The sequence below is a fragment of the Lissotriton vulgaris genome, chromosome 6 (assembly GCF_964263255.1).
Source record: "Lissotriton vulgaris chromosome 6, aLisVul1.2, whole genome shotgun sequence".
Classification (NCBI taxonomy): domain Eukaryota; kingdom Metazoa; phylum Chordata; class Amphibia; order Caudata; family Salamandridae; genus Lissotriton; species Lissotriton vulgaris.
Window position 1 is genome coordinate 82404393 of NC_141694.1, and position 12694 is coordinate 82417086.

The following is a 12694-nucleotide window of genomic DNA, read 5'->3' on the forward strand; positions in this document are numbered from 1 at the left end:
TGTAAGTGCAATGGAATTTGTGGCGCTTAGTACCGAAAAAAGGGGGCATAGTGATGTCCCAACCACGCTTGTAGATAGCCTCCATAGTTTAGATAAAAGGAGGCGATTACTATCCTAGCTTACGCAGGCTATGATCAGGCACACTCAAATCCCTCTTAAACACCTTCATGGGAATTGGGAAGCAGAATTTGGCAGGGCATTACATGAAACGGAATGGGTGAGGGTCCTGGAATACACCAACAATATTCCCTGCACTATTCGCCTACAGTTGATACCGTTTTGTGTCCTACGTATAGCCTACCTTTCACCACAGCGCATCAACCATTTCTTTATTACTGCCTGCTAAACGTGCACTTCAATCCCAGGCCCCAGCTGAGGACCTCAAACGTTCTATGGGGTTGCCTCACCCTAAGTTCTGGAGAGAACTTGCATACCACAAGCTGACCACTCCTGGACACGTGGGAGGTGGGAGTGCTGGGGTTATGCAGCCAGCAGAAGAAATACAAAATGGCTGCTCGTTTCACTGATCTGACCCTGCAGCTAGCTAAATACACAGTTACAATGCAGTTGAAGAGTGTAATCTCTCCTATTAGTGCGCCCTGGAGAGTGCTATGGTACGTTGGGCTAGTGCTGCGGGGAACTGCCCTGCCTCAGGGAGGATGCCGGGGACCTTTGTAGGCATCCAATGGCGCAGGCTTGGGACCAGTTGCTGGATGTGATCAGAGAGGAACCCTCCTCATAGTTCCACGAAGGTGGTGCACTCTCCCTCCCCTACACCCACACTCCCTGTTCAACAGTTTATAGAGAAGGGCCCCCCCTCACCTATTCAGATACTCTGGGTTCCCTGTCATCAGCTTCCTGTGAGAACTCTTTGATCTCCCTAATGATGGCCCAGTCCCAGACCCTATCACATAGGTACTAATGTTCGATAATCTGAGTCCCTTGGACTCCGACCGCCCGCCCGCCCTGTTTTTCCTACTAAGCTGATATCTGGTTTATCATCATTCCTCCCTCTATACTGCTTATGCATCTCTCCTCATGTCCTCTGCAGAGGGTCGCTTGCCTCTGTGCTTTATACTGTTCAGTGCCTTGTACCTGTGAAGCATGAAATTGTCATTGTCATTGTCAAAAAACAAATACAAATTGGTTTTAAAAGAAGGGATTACTCAAAGAATCATCTGGGAGAAAGCCAAGGCAGTGGTGAGAAGAAATGCCATAAACCTTAGTGCTGCCCTCCACCCACAAAACATTTCAAGAAGCCATAACCAGAGGCAGATGCACCGGAACTAGGGAACGCCACAAAATACCAAGAAGGTAACAGAACTTCGAGGAACCAGAAGGGCACTGCACAGGAAACTGCAGTCTCTGAGTGCACCCCAATACTTCAGGTGCATCTGACCCTTGTATTACTGTTTCAGGACAGAGGCACATAAATTAATATCATTGCCCATAAATAGTTTCTAAAAGAGTCTAATATTGTATAATATATAATAAACTGAAGCACTCCCTGGGTGTAAGCTAACAAAAGGGAATAGATTAAAATATTCACCAAATATTATGCATATCCTTATGTGAAATGTCCCACTGTTCTCCAAATAATACCTTTCCTTCAATCAGTACGTCTCCCTACAGTATCTGTAACATACAGGGCCAGAAAAACGTGTCTTAAATGAGGTGGTCAAAATCCCCATTTCCAAATTATTCAATCGTAAAACTTTAGACTCGTATGTACATGCGCATGTGTTCTGTAAAACATTCTGTAAAACATTCAGGGGTATCCAGAAGAACCTCCTATTGCGATTTCTAAACAACTCCAGGTCACAGAGACTACCCTTGTGGCTATTTGATGCCCACAGCTCGCGGTACCTGCTGTGTTTTTCAGATTTTGCAGGAGACATTTTATGTAGGTGCTATGGTGCAAGATAGACTTGGTGCAAATAATAAATGAGGTGGTCAACATCTCCATATCCAAATGATTCAATCATAAAAGTTTAGGGCCTAGATTATGGTCAAACCTGCTAAAGATCCTACTGGGTGAACTTCAGGGTCCCTAGTTCCACTCGGTTAAGACAAACAGCGATACAGACCATTTTGTGAGTATTTGTAATTTACACTTAAAATCAAGGTTCACCATCTCTAGCTTTACTGTGCCAAAATTTAGAAAAAGTGATTGTATGTTGGCCAGCTGCTGTTCGCAGTCCCCTTATTCTCTATCCAGCTGTTTTCAAGCACCGGAGACTACAGTGAGACAACCCCTCCCCCCGAATGACCACTTTCAGGGCCTCCCGCTCCGGTCCCCTGGTTTCTGTGGGTGTCCAGTGATGTTCAAAATAGCCGGAGAGCACTACCCTGAGCCCTTTCCTGTTGGAGTCGTCCTGCAGAGCTTCAGGTTCTAATCTCCACAGTGGGACGCAAGGTCTTGTCCTTTCCATGCTATGGGTCGGTTTCCCACCAAATATCCACACAATTAAAGTTTGAATTTGTTTGTCTAAGTGTAGCAGTTATATTGGACTTCATCTCTCTTCTCTCTTAGGGGCAAAGAAGGAGGTGCCGATCTCCCTGCCTGTCCAGTACACCATTAAATTCTCCTGCCCATATGAGTGCGGTATCTGTCTACGCCGGATCAGTTGCTCCCCAATAATATGTTATGTTATGTTATGTTCTCTCTTTTATAGGGCACGAATCACAGAGGGACATCTCGGCGCTTTACTCTAGGGGACCTCATTGGCAGAGTTATCGGGGATCAGGAGCTTGTTTAAAATAGAAATGCTTTTAGGTGTTTCCGGAAACTAAGATATGAAGGGATTTCTCGTACCGAGTGGGGGAGGCTGTTCCAGTATTTAGGGGCGATGTACGAAAATGCCATGCCTCCTGATTGCTGTCATCTGATACAGGGCACCTGAAGTAGCTGCAATGAGCCAGATCTTAACAGGTGAGATGGAGTGTATCTTACTAGTCTGTCCTGGAGATACCGAGGGCCTTGACCCTGAAGCGCGCCGAAAGTGAGGCAACAGATCTTAAAAAACGCCCTTTGTTTAATCGGCAGCCAATGTAGCTGACATAGAAGTGGTCGAGAGGGGGTGCCTGCCGGCATATTCAGGACCAGCCTTGCTGCCGTGTTCTGAATGACCTGCAGTTTTTGCAGGGCTGTGGCTCCCACATCAGCCAGCAAAGCGTTGCCATAATCCATACGGCTCATCACTAAGGCTTGGGTTATGGTTCTCCGATGTTCCGTGGGGATAAAAGGCAGGATCTTTTGCAGTAGCCTCAGTCTGTAGTAACATGCCCCTGATATTGCGGCCACCTGGTCATGCATGGACAGGGACTGATTAAGTTTTATGCCCAGATTGTTTACGCATGGCTTTGGAATGGGAGGGGGGCCCAGTTGTAACAACATGTTGTCTGCATTAGGGGCAGGGCTTTAAGTGGGACGGGTGTTACAGGGTCTGAGCACGGCAGTTTTTTAAAGGGGGCCTCGAAACGGGTCTCTATTGGGCTCTGTTTTGTACCCTGCAGGGGTGGCTCTAGGCTCATGGCGGCCCTGGGCAGGGAGCATAGGTAGGGGGCCTCGGAACAGGGGGTCCGGGCAGGGAGGTAAAGAGCGGGGGGTCACAGTATTTGGAAGTGGAACAGAGCCGGAGGCCGCCAAATCCCTGCCACTGGGGCCGCCACGCAAATATATATCCATCCTCAGAGGATTATTATATTAAGGATATATATTGGTGTGGCGGCCCCTGGGGTTTGGCGGCCCTGTGCAGGTGCACAGCTTGCACATGCCTAAGGCCGGCACCTTGCCCTGGCACAGGCGGTCCATGTTTTTTCTGGACTGCAGTAACAGCAGGCACATCGGTGTGCCTGTGCTCACACTGCTCACTTCTCACTAGTGGAGAAGTTATGGCATGACGTCATGCCATGTGAGCATTGTAGGGGAAGTGAAATCCTTTAGATAGTCATTTTCTCTCCGGATTTCCCTTCTCGGTTTGTGTTAGATGGGACCTGGAGGGTCGGCTGAGGACAAGAGGAGAGGTCTCCGGGGAGAGCCGTCTCCAGCGATCGTACAGACAAGTAACTTCCCCCCCACAGATGGACACCACACAAAGATAAGATTTAATGTTCTTTATAAGCAATCTTGAAGTACGGTAGAATGATACAAGGAGGTCAGGACTCAGGGGTCCCCTCGATTCTAGTCTCTGGGAAGGGAAAAGGGGGTAGCGGGACAGTCTTGTTACCAATCTGGTAGTTGCGATGAGATGATGGGTAGCTCGCAATCCTCGAGCTCGGCGTTGTAGGAGGACGGGCCGCGGCAGCGCCAGCAGGTCCCGAGGAGATCGAAGGTGGCAACGGTCCGCGGCAGCGCCAGCAGGTCCCGACGAAGATGGTAGTTACAACGAGCCGCGGCAGCGCCAGCAGGTCCCGACGAGGATGAAGGTTGCAGAGGGTCGCGGCAGCGCCAGCGGGCAGGATGACAGTTCACAAGGCAGGGCTGCGGCAGCGCCAGCAGTCCGTCAAGGATGAGTTCTTCACGTTGTCTCTCGACTCCAGGATACAACTGCCTTCCTGCTCTGGGGCTGCCCCAGTTATAGGTCTGGCACCCTTTGATGTCCGGACCCTCGCACTTGGAGGTCGGGAGGTCCGGGATGAGGGAGTCCAGACACCCAGCAGGGGGGTGGAGCCAGCGCCCGGGGAGGCTGGGGGCGATCGGCACCTGGCGGGGGAGAGCCATCGACACTCCTCTCTCCCATTGACCTGCCAAGTGGTCCGTTCACCTCCTGGGTGGATGGTGGTGCCGGGATGTCGGGGCCTGGCCAGGCCCAGGGTTAGGGTCGAGCTGAGGCCACGCGGCCTCGTGGTGCAGTGTCCAAGATGGCGGCTGAGCCCGGGCAATGGTGCTGGTGGATGCCCAGGCCGGTGATATGAAGATGTTCGGGGGTAGGCGTCCCGTGTGGGACGGGTTACGGGTGGCTTCTGGAGAGTCGGTGTCCTGGTTCTGTCATGCGGGGAGGGAGCGAGCCCCCTTCTGGGGCCTGTCCAACAGTTTGAAACTCAGGAGCAGCAGCATTGTCCTGGTTTCACAAGGGCTTTAAGTGGAAGCATTTTCAATATTATATACAAGCCAAAGTTGCTGCTTATTTATCTTATGCAACTAACAACCAGTGACAAAGTCAATAGTCCTGACTTGTTTTAGATATGATGTTACTTCTTGTATCATATATCTGGATGCAATGACCGAAACAGCCAAATACAAGTCGGACCGCACACTATGCTAAGCACAGATCTTTAGCTTATGTGTTTTTAAGCCATGCCCCTTTGAGAGACCCCCCAGTTTTGATCCCACTTAAAGGGGAGAATACGTTACATTAAGCATCACGGCTCACTACCACCCAGTGTGACATACAGCAGCATGTACCTACCTTCTGTGTCCGTGTTAATGAATCTCATCTGGAAGGAGACTCCTGGGGCAATCCCGATCGAGACCCACCCTCGCATATTTGGAGTAATTCGAGGAGTATAACTGTCCCCTCCATTTTCCCACAACTTTGGTTTCTCCCCAACCAACTGGTGCGTCTCTTGGAGGAATGCTGCACAAAAACCCTGCCATCGCGAGAACAATTTTACCCCATATTTACACAAGTATTAAGCCCACAACATTCCAGGTGATGGTATTAATTGTGGCCGTCATCCTATCTTGCCTAATGCCCTCCAGGAATGTCCTCGCCTCTCCCCGAGTGACAGCTCCATTCAGTCTCTTTGTCCCCACAACCTCCCATTTCCAGATTTCTTGTTCGGGCATAAGACTGCGATTTCACTGAGCCAACTTAACTTCCCCATCACACTTCTCTCCCCTTGGGTAAACACTTCCTGCTACCAGCTGTAATCCCCGAGTCACAACTGACCGGTGTTTTAATGCCCCTCCCCCAAAAACTAATTAGTGTACTGTCTACTCCTTATTTAGGTCTACAGTACGGGGGTTACATCCAACGTCCCAACACCATGAGGGGAAAGTATTCTGCCCCCCTGACCCTAAGGAAGATGTCTCCCTGGGTTCTGTACTGCATACACTTTAACGTTATCATTTTGAAAGAAAAATAACATCTTGTTCGTAATTCAGTAATAAAACAGAAAAACAGATCTAATCACTGATGTTTTGGGTGTGGCAGATCTGTTGGCGATAGATTCCCCAATGTTCGCACATAAAAGGGCCTCTCTTTCTTAACCCCCCACAAGGGGGATGGGAAAGGAGAGGACAGACGAAAGGCATCTTGCAGCACTGCCCATATTTATATGCCGAATCCAAACCCAATTCTTCATGGTCCAATTCTGGTTGCAGGGTCCACGTGTCCATGTTCTCTGAGTCTTGATCAAAAGTCAGTTCTATCTACTTCACCCTGGGGTGTCCACAAAGTCAGTTCATGGGTCAGTCACATCAAGTGAGTTTGGTGTATCCACCACCGTTTCTGCCAGTCATTTAGTCTGTGGTGGTGCCACTGTGATTGCCTCCAGCAAGGCTCTGGCCTCCTGTCTTTCTCTCTGTCGGCCTTCAGTAACCAGGGTTCCACCTCTACATACCACCATGCAAGGCTCTGACTGTGTATTCCCTCGTCTGCAACATGTTTGTCAGCCCCTGTGTGTCCTCTGGGTCCATGATTGAGAGTCTCCGCTCATTGAATCTGAGGGGCGACTTCCACAGTGTACTTGTACCCATTCCCAGGCCTCGTTAGTAATTTTGGAGATGTATGATTTGCCCTCATTAAGGGCCAGATGTAGGTAAATTTTATTTTCCGACCTCTTAAATACCGAGTCATACCGACTCGGTATTTCAGAGGTCGGAAAATAAAAGTACCGAGATGTAGGTAAATGCAGATGTGCAATTACCGAATCGGAAACAGTCGGTATTTACCGATGCGGTAAATACCGACCAGTTAATGCCCATGCATTCCTATGGGCTTTGAAGCCCATAGGAATGAACGGGCATTTACCGGTCGGTATTTACCACATCGGTAAATACCGATAGCCGCAGGGGGTGTCACTTTGACACCCTCTGGCACCCCCAAAAGAGGCTCGGGTGCCATGTGGCAGGCATACCTGCCCTAAGGGCAGGTCTGCCTGTCATATGGCATAGGTGTGCATGCACACATGTGCATGCACACCTGAAACGGTATTTTACCATCAAGTAGTATTTGATGGTAAAATACCGATTTTTTTAATGCTTGTGGGACTCAGAAGAGTCCCACCTACATGTCAATTTTCCCTATTCCGTTAAAATACCGACTCGGTATTTTACAGACTCGGTAAATATACCTATCGGTAAATTTACCGAGTCTGTAAAATACATGGACCTACATGTCAAATTGCTTTTACCGGTCGGTAACGGCCGAATTCGGCCGTTACCACCCGGTAAACGCCTACCTACATCTGGCCCATAGAACCTTAAGCTTCCCAGGGAACAGAAGCATATATCTTGCATCTATAGCTTTCAACATTTGTGTTACTGCTGTTAAAGACTGTCTAAGGTGTTGGACCTGTTGTGTTTATTCCTGGAATTTGTGTATAACCTGATTATCAAAGATCGGAATCTAAAGACTCTCGACTGCATGAAGGATTGTAGCATAGTCTTTATAGTTGAGGAGTTTTGCAATCAATGTTTGTGGCCGGCGGGGAACTGGGGGGCCAAAGATCTATGAACTCTTTTCACTACAAAAAAAACCCCAGACAGTGCAGAGGGGTCTAGCGCTGTTCAAGTCATCTTTCCAGAAGCAGTTCTGGGGACTTTCCCTTGAGTTCCTCGGGGAATCCCACAAAGCGGAGATTGCAGCGGCGTGAGTGACCCTCAGCATCTTCGACCCTCTCCTCAAACTTTCTAGCAATCTATGTTAGTAAGCCTACTGTCGCTGCAAATGTCTGTTCGTCTTCCTGCAAGGCAATCAAGTTCAGTGGCCAAGGATCTCTCAGCGTCTTTGTATAGGTCCACTCTTGACATCTTAGGAGATTGGTTATTTTTGTCTCCAATATTGATCGCGAAGTTTCAATTGCTGCCAGGATTTGTGTGCCTGTAGGGCTCCCCAGCACCTGCGCTGTGAGATCGCTCGATGGGACTCAACCTGTCTCTGTGGCTGTAAACTGGTCCATTTTGTTTGTTGTGTGTTCCTTTGTGCTGCTTCCTTGCCCATCTACGTTTGGAATGCCAGGACAAAGGGAGACCAGAATTTTCCACCCGGGGGTAGGCAGGTTGCGCTATTAGTGACTCCCAGAGTCTAAAAGGGCTGGGCCCAAGCTCCCCTGCACAGCCACGGTGCAGTCCCAGGTGGGGACCCCACCCCAAGCAGCCAAATCCTTACAATGCACAACCAATCTACCTGTAGTGGATAGTGTGAGGCCCTAAGGGGAATGTGGGTTATGAAGCGTTCAGTAGTTGTTGCAGTCGCCCCCCTCTCAGTCACCCCTGTTTGAGGACTCCTCTCGACAGTCCTTAATGGCCACGTGGGCTGTTTCTCTGTGTGATTAACTTCATGCTATTGTCTGGTCCCATCGGCTTTGCTGATGCCGCAGTCTTTCGGGGAGATGGTCCCACCTGCAGCAAATCCCTGGCACGCACTATGGCGATATCTGCTGCCGTCTGGTTCCATTAGTCCAGCAGCTGTCCCTCTGGGCCGCCGATGGTATTGACTTTTTTATGACATTTGCTACATACTTTTGATGCAGCTATTTTAATACTGAGAAAGGCCTACAGGAAGGAAATTGTACTGTTAGGGTGGTAGTTGGAGACTAGCATGAAATATTATATAATTATTATTTATTTTTATCTGCAAATTAGGCATTTCTCTTTTAGGTTACTTTAATAATAATGGTGAGTTGTTTTGTAATTGTTATAGAATTTTGTAAAAGCAGAAGCCAAATAAAGAATAATAATATTTTTTTAAAGTCACTTGTTAAAATGTTCTGCAACAGGATTCAAGAAGTTTAGAGTCAACTTTTGTTATCTTTGGTTTTCAGGACATCGAGGAAGCTGGTGGAGTTAAAAAGCACAAATACAAGTTAACTTTTCCACTCCGGGACATCCTAAAAAATGTAAGTAGTATGATGTAAGTGGGCATACTCCAATCCTGTGGTGTGGCAGAGGCCGGCCTTCGCCCACCTGGCGCTGAACTTTTCTATCAAGTTTAGAGAGCATCTCCAGGTTGGCTTGAAATGTTTTGCTCAGGCTGCCTCAGCAAGAGTGCTGTTAACAACAACCCAAAGCCAGCCAACGACCACATCATACTTGTTAGTAGGCATCTGGTTGTCATTTCAATCAATGACCCTGCCGCATCTGGTGTTTTATCTGACATGTTTTGGGTGTTCCCAGAAATCATTTGGTGGGCACAAGTCTGAGGTGAGTGAGAGAAAAGTGGATTTTGAATGTATTCCTACTCTCTGTATCTAAACAGGTTCCATATTATGAAATATTTTTTTGTCGCCACATATTGCAGTTGGGCAAAAGTGTTACAATGCTGAATTGTTTAAATACTCGGGCATTGAATTTGATAGATATGTCCCAAGAACTTGTTATGTTAAAAATATTTGTAGAGCGCATGTACACCAAACAAGGGGTCAGAACAGCAAATCTAGACACGCCTATCTCTTCCTTTTAAAGGGGGTGATAACCAGGAGGTTAAAATGGGATGACCTCAGATTCTGAGCAGGGATATACCTCTGGGTGATGGTAGAGACAAATTCCAGCCAGGTGCTGTGCAGGGATTTAAAGATAAGGCATCCAATCTTAAATACACTGCTTTGTGTTACTGGTAGCCTGTGCAGCTTCCTAAATAAGGGAGTGATGTGACACCATCTAAACTGATGGTAGATCAGTCTAGCTGCCTGGTTTTGCACCATTTGCAGTCTTCTTGTTAAATGTACCAGAAGGCCGAAGTAGAGCAAGTTTGCAAAATCAATGTGGGAGAAGACCATAGAAAGAACAACCTGAACAAATGCTTCAAAAGTAAGGAATCTACAAATGTTCCTGATCTTCCGGAGCTGGGAAAAACCTGTGGAAACTTCCCGATCTCGGACTTCAGAGAGAGATCGCTATCACTTGTGACTTTGAGGCGCTTTGCTGAAGTTGAGGGAAGGGGTGAAGTCCCCAACTCAGCGGGCCAACAATTTGAGTTCCAAGGATTTCGGGAGCCACCGACTAAGACAAGTTCTGTTTTGTCTGTATTTAGTTTTAAGTGGTTGCTGTTCATCCAGTTACGTATATGTAACATAGTTGTCTGGAAATTCAGAATGGACTTAGGAGTATTGTCCATAGTAATAATTAATTGCATATCATCAGCATAGTTAAAAGTGCACACATTCATTTCCACCAGAGACTGAACTAATGGAAGGAAGTACAAATTGAGGGGACAGATGATCCCTGCGGCACACTACAGGTCAGTTACACTTTGGGAGCAATGAACTGGGAGAGTTAAACTGATTGAGAGCGACTATCTAAGAAAAATGTCAGCCATTTAAGGGCAGATTCCTGGACCCGGGATTCCCTGGCATGGTCCACCAAGAGTTCATGGTCGACCGCGTCAAAAGCCGCTGATAGATCAAGGAGCATCAGTTCCTGGGTAGTGCCCTTGTCTGCTTCTTTCCTCAATTCATCTAGTAAGGTCAGGAGTACTGCCTTAGGGAATGGGAAGGGCGGAAGCCAGCTTGATGAGTCAATTATTTCAATTCAAATAACTTTATTCGGTTTTTAGTTCAAACCATAAAAGTCACCCGATTAAAAAAAGAAAAAGCAGTATAAGTATCAATACATGTGTTAAGATGACATCTGAGACCGCAAGAGAATTAAATAAAATTTAAAAAAAATAAAAAACCAGAGGAAAACACTCCTTACATATCCATGTACTTCCTGGAATTAACAATAGCTTTTAAAAACCCCACGATAAAAAATATGCAGTATTCAATAATTGTAAATACACCAGTGCTGGACGAGCTTGTCTAAAATTCATACTTTTTAAAATAGGAACCAGATAGCGTTTGCGAGGGAAATCATATAATTTACAGAAGAACATAAAATGCAGCGTATCCTGTGGAGACTGTCCGTTGCAGCCGCACAGAGCTTCCTCTTTACCTCTATAAAAACCTTTTGGTCTGGCAAGCAAATGATGGAACAGATTTAGCCGAAACCTGGTTAGCAAAAACTTCTCATGTATGGACAAAGAGATATGGTTCTGCCTGTGGGGTAGTTTTAAGCATTCTGTACGTTCGCACACTCGGTTCCAGTATCTCCTTGGCTTCTCTGTCCATATTCCTTGCTGTCAAGAAGGCTACTTTTATTGCTTCCACATCCATCTTTGAGATACCTTTAGGGTTGGTTAATAAGTACCCCCGCCCTATCCCTCCAACGCTTTTTTTTTATATAACTCAGCCACGGGATAGGAGCCGAGTTATATAGCGACAAGCAGTCTCTTAGGATCATGTGGGAGAGAGAGAGATCTGTATTAAACCAGCATTTTAACCAAAAAATCAGGGGTCGCAGAGAAAGTACATCATTTACATAAGCGACCCCCAACTCCTGGTGCACCGCCAAGTTGGATGTGCCCCGTGGAACACTTAGTAACCGTTTAAGGAAGTCATTTTCTACTACTTGGAGGGCTTCTCCGGCATTAAAACCCCATATTTTACTACCATACGAAGCTATGGCCAGGCTTTTTGCCTGATACACTTGCAGCATAGCTCCTGTAGTTTTTTTCCCTAATTTGGAGGCAAAATTAAAAATAGCTCAATTCGCCCTAACAATGTCCCTTTTTTTTCTGTTTCTGTAATAGGGGAACCCAGTTGAGCTTATCCTCAAAGAGGACCCCCAAATAGGAGAATACGTTTGTACGGGGAATTTTGGAGTCGCCCAATCTGAATTGAAAATTCTTCTCCTCCGAATGCCCTCCTTGCATGACAAATGATTTGGAATTATTAATTGCCAAATCCCTGTCTGACATAAATCCTAGAAATGCAGATAGTAGCGATTGTAAGCCCAGTTCAGTCCGAGAAATGAGGACGGCATTGTCCGCATACAGCAGGACGAGGATCCCTCGCCGTCCTACACTGGGGTAATCAACACCTGTGGCCCTTAAAATGCTATCCAGTTCATTGATATCAAAGTTGAACAAAAAAGGGGCCAGAATACAACCTTGCCGGACTCCCTTTTTTAAATTAAAATCCCTCGTTACCAGTTAGTTCTGTGAGTACCTGACATTTGCTTTCGTAGACCTATGCAGATCCTCAAGGAAGTTGACAACACTATTCTCCACTCCCATTGCCCTCATGGACTGCCAAAGCTTCGTTCTGTTCACACAGTCAAATGCCGATGACCGATCCATGAAGGCAAGGTGAATGGTACCAGAGCGGGCAACAGTGTATTTGCTCAATATCAGAAATAAATTAAGACATTGAGCAACGGTGGACCGGCCCTGTCTGAACCCATACTGAACTTCCGACTGAACCCTATTATCCTCTGCCCAGGATGATAACCTCTGAAGGAGGACCGGGTCCCACCGCTTTAACCACTGAGTCAATAAGTGACATAGGTCTATAGCAGTGGGTACTGTTTCCGTCACCTTTTTTTAAAGACAGGAACTAAAGTAGAGGTTGCCCAGGACTGAGGACAACCATACTTGGCTGCCGTGTTAAAAACAGACTCCAGTATCGGAGCCCAGATCGAGGGGTCTGA

General features: G+C 47.0%; 1 protein-coding gene across 1 annotated transcript in view; it reads left to right on the forward strand.

Moving 5' to 3' along the window:
• LOC147706830 (latexin-like) overlaps nt 1-12694 on the forward strand; it is a 147819-nt gene that overhangs the window by 100521 nt on the left and 34604 nt on the right. The window contains exon 2 of the mRNA XM_086925965.1: nt 8992-9066. Within this exon, the coding sequence (XP_086782091.1) occupies nt 8992-9066 (75 nt within the window). The remainder of the gene's footprint in view (nt 1-8991; nt 9067-12694) is intronic.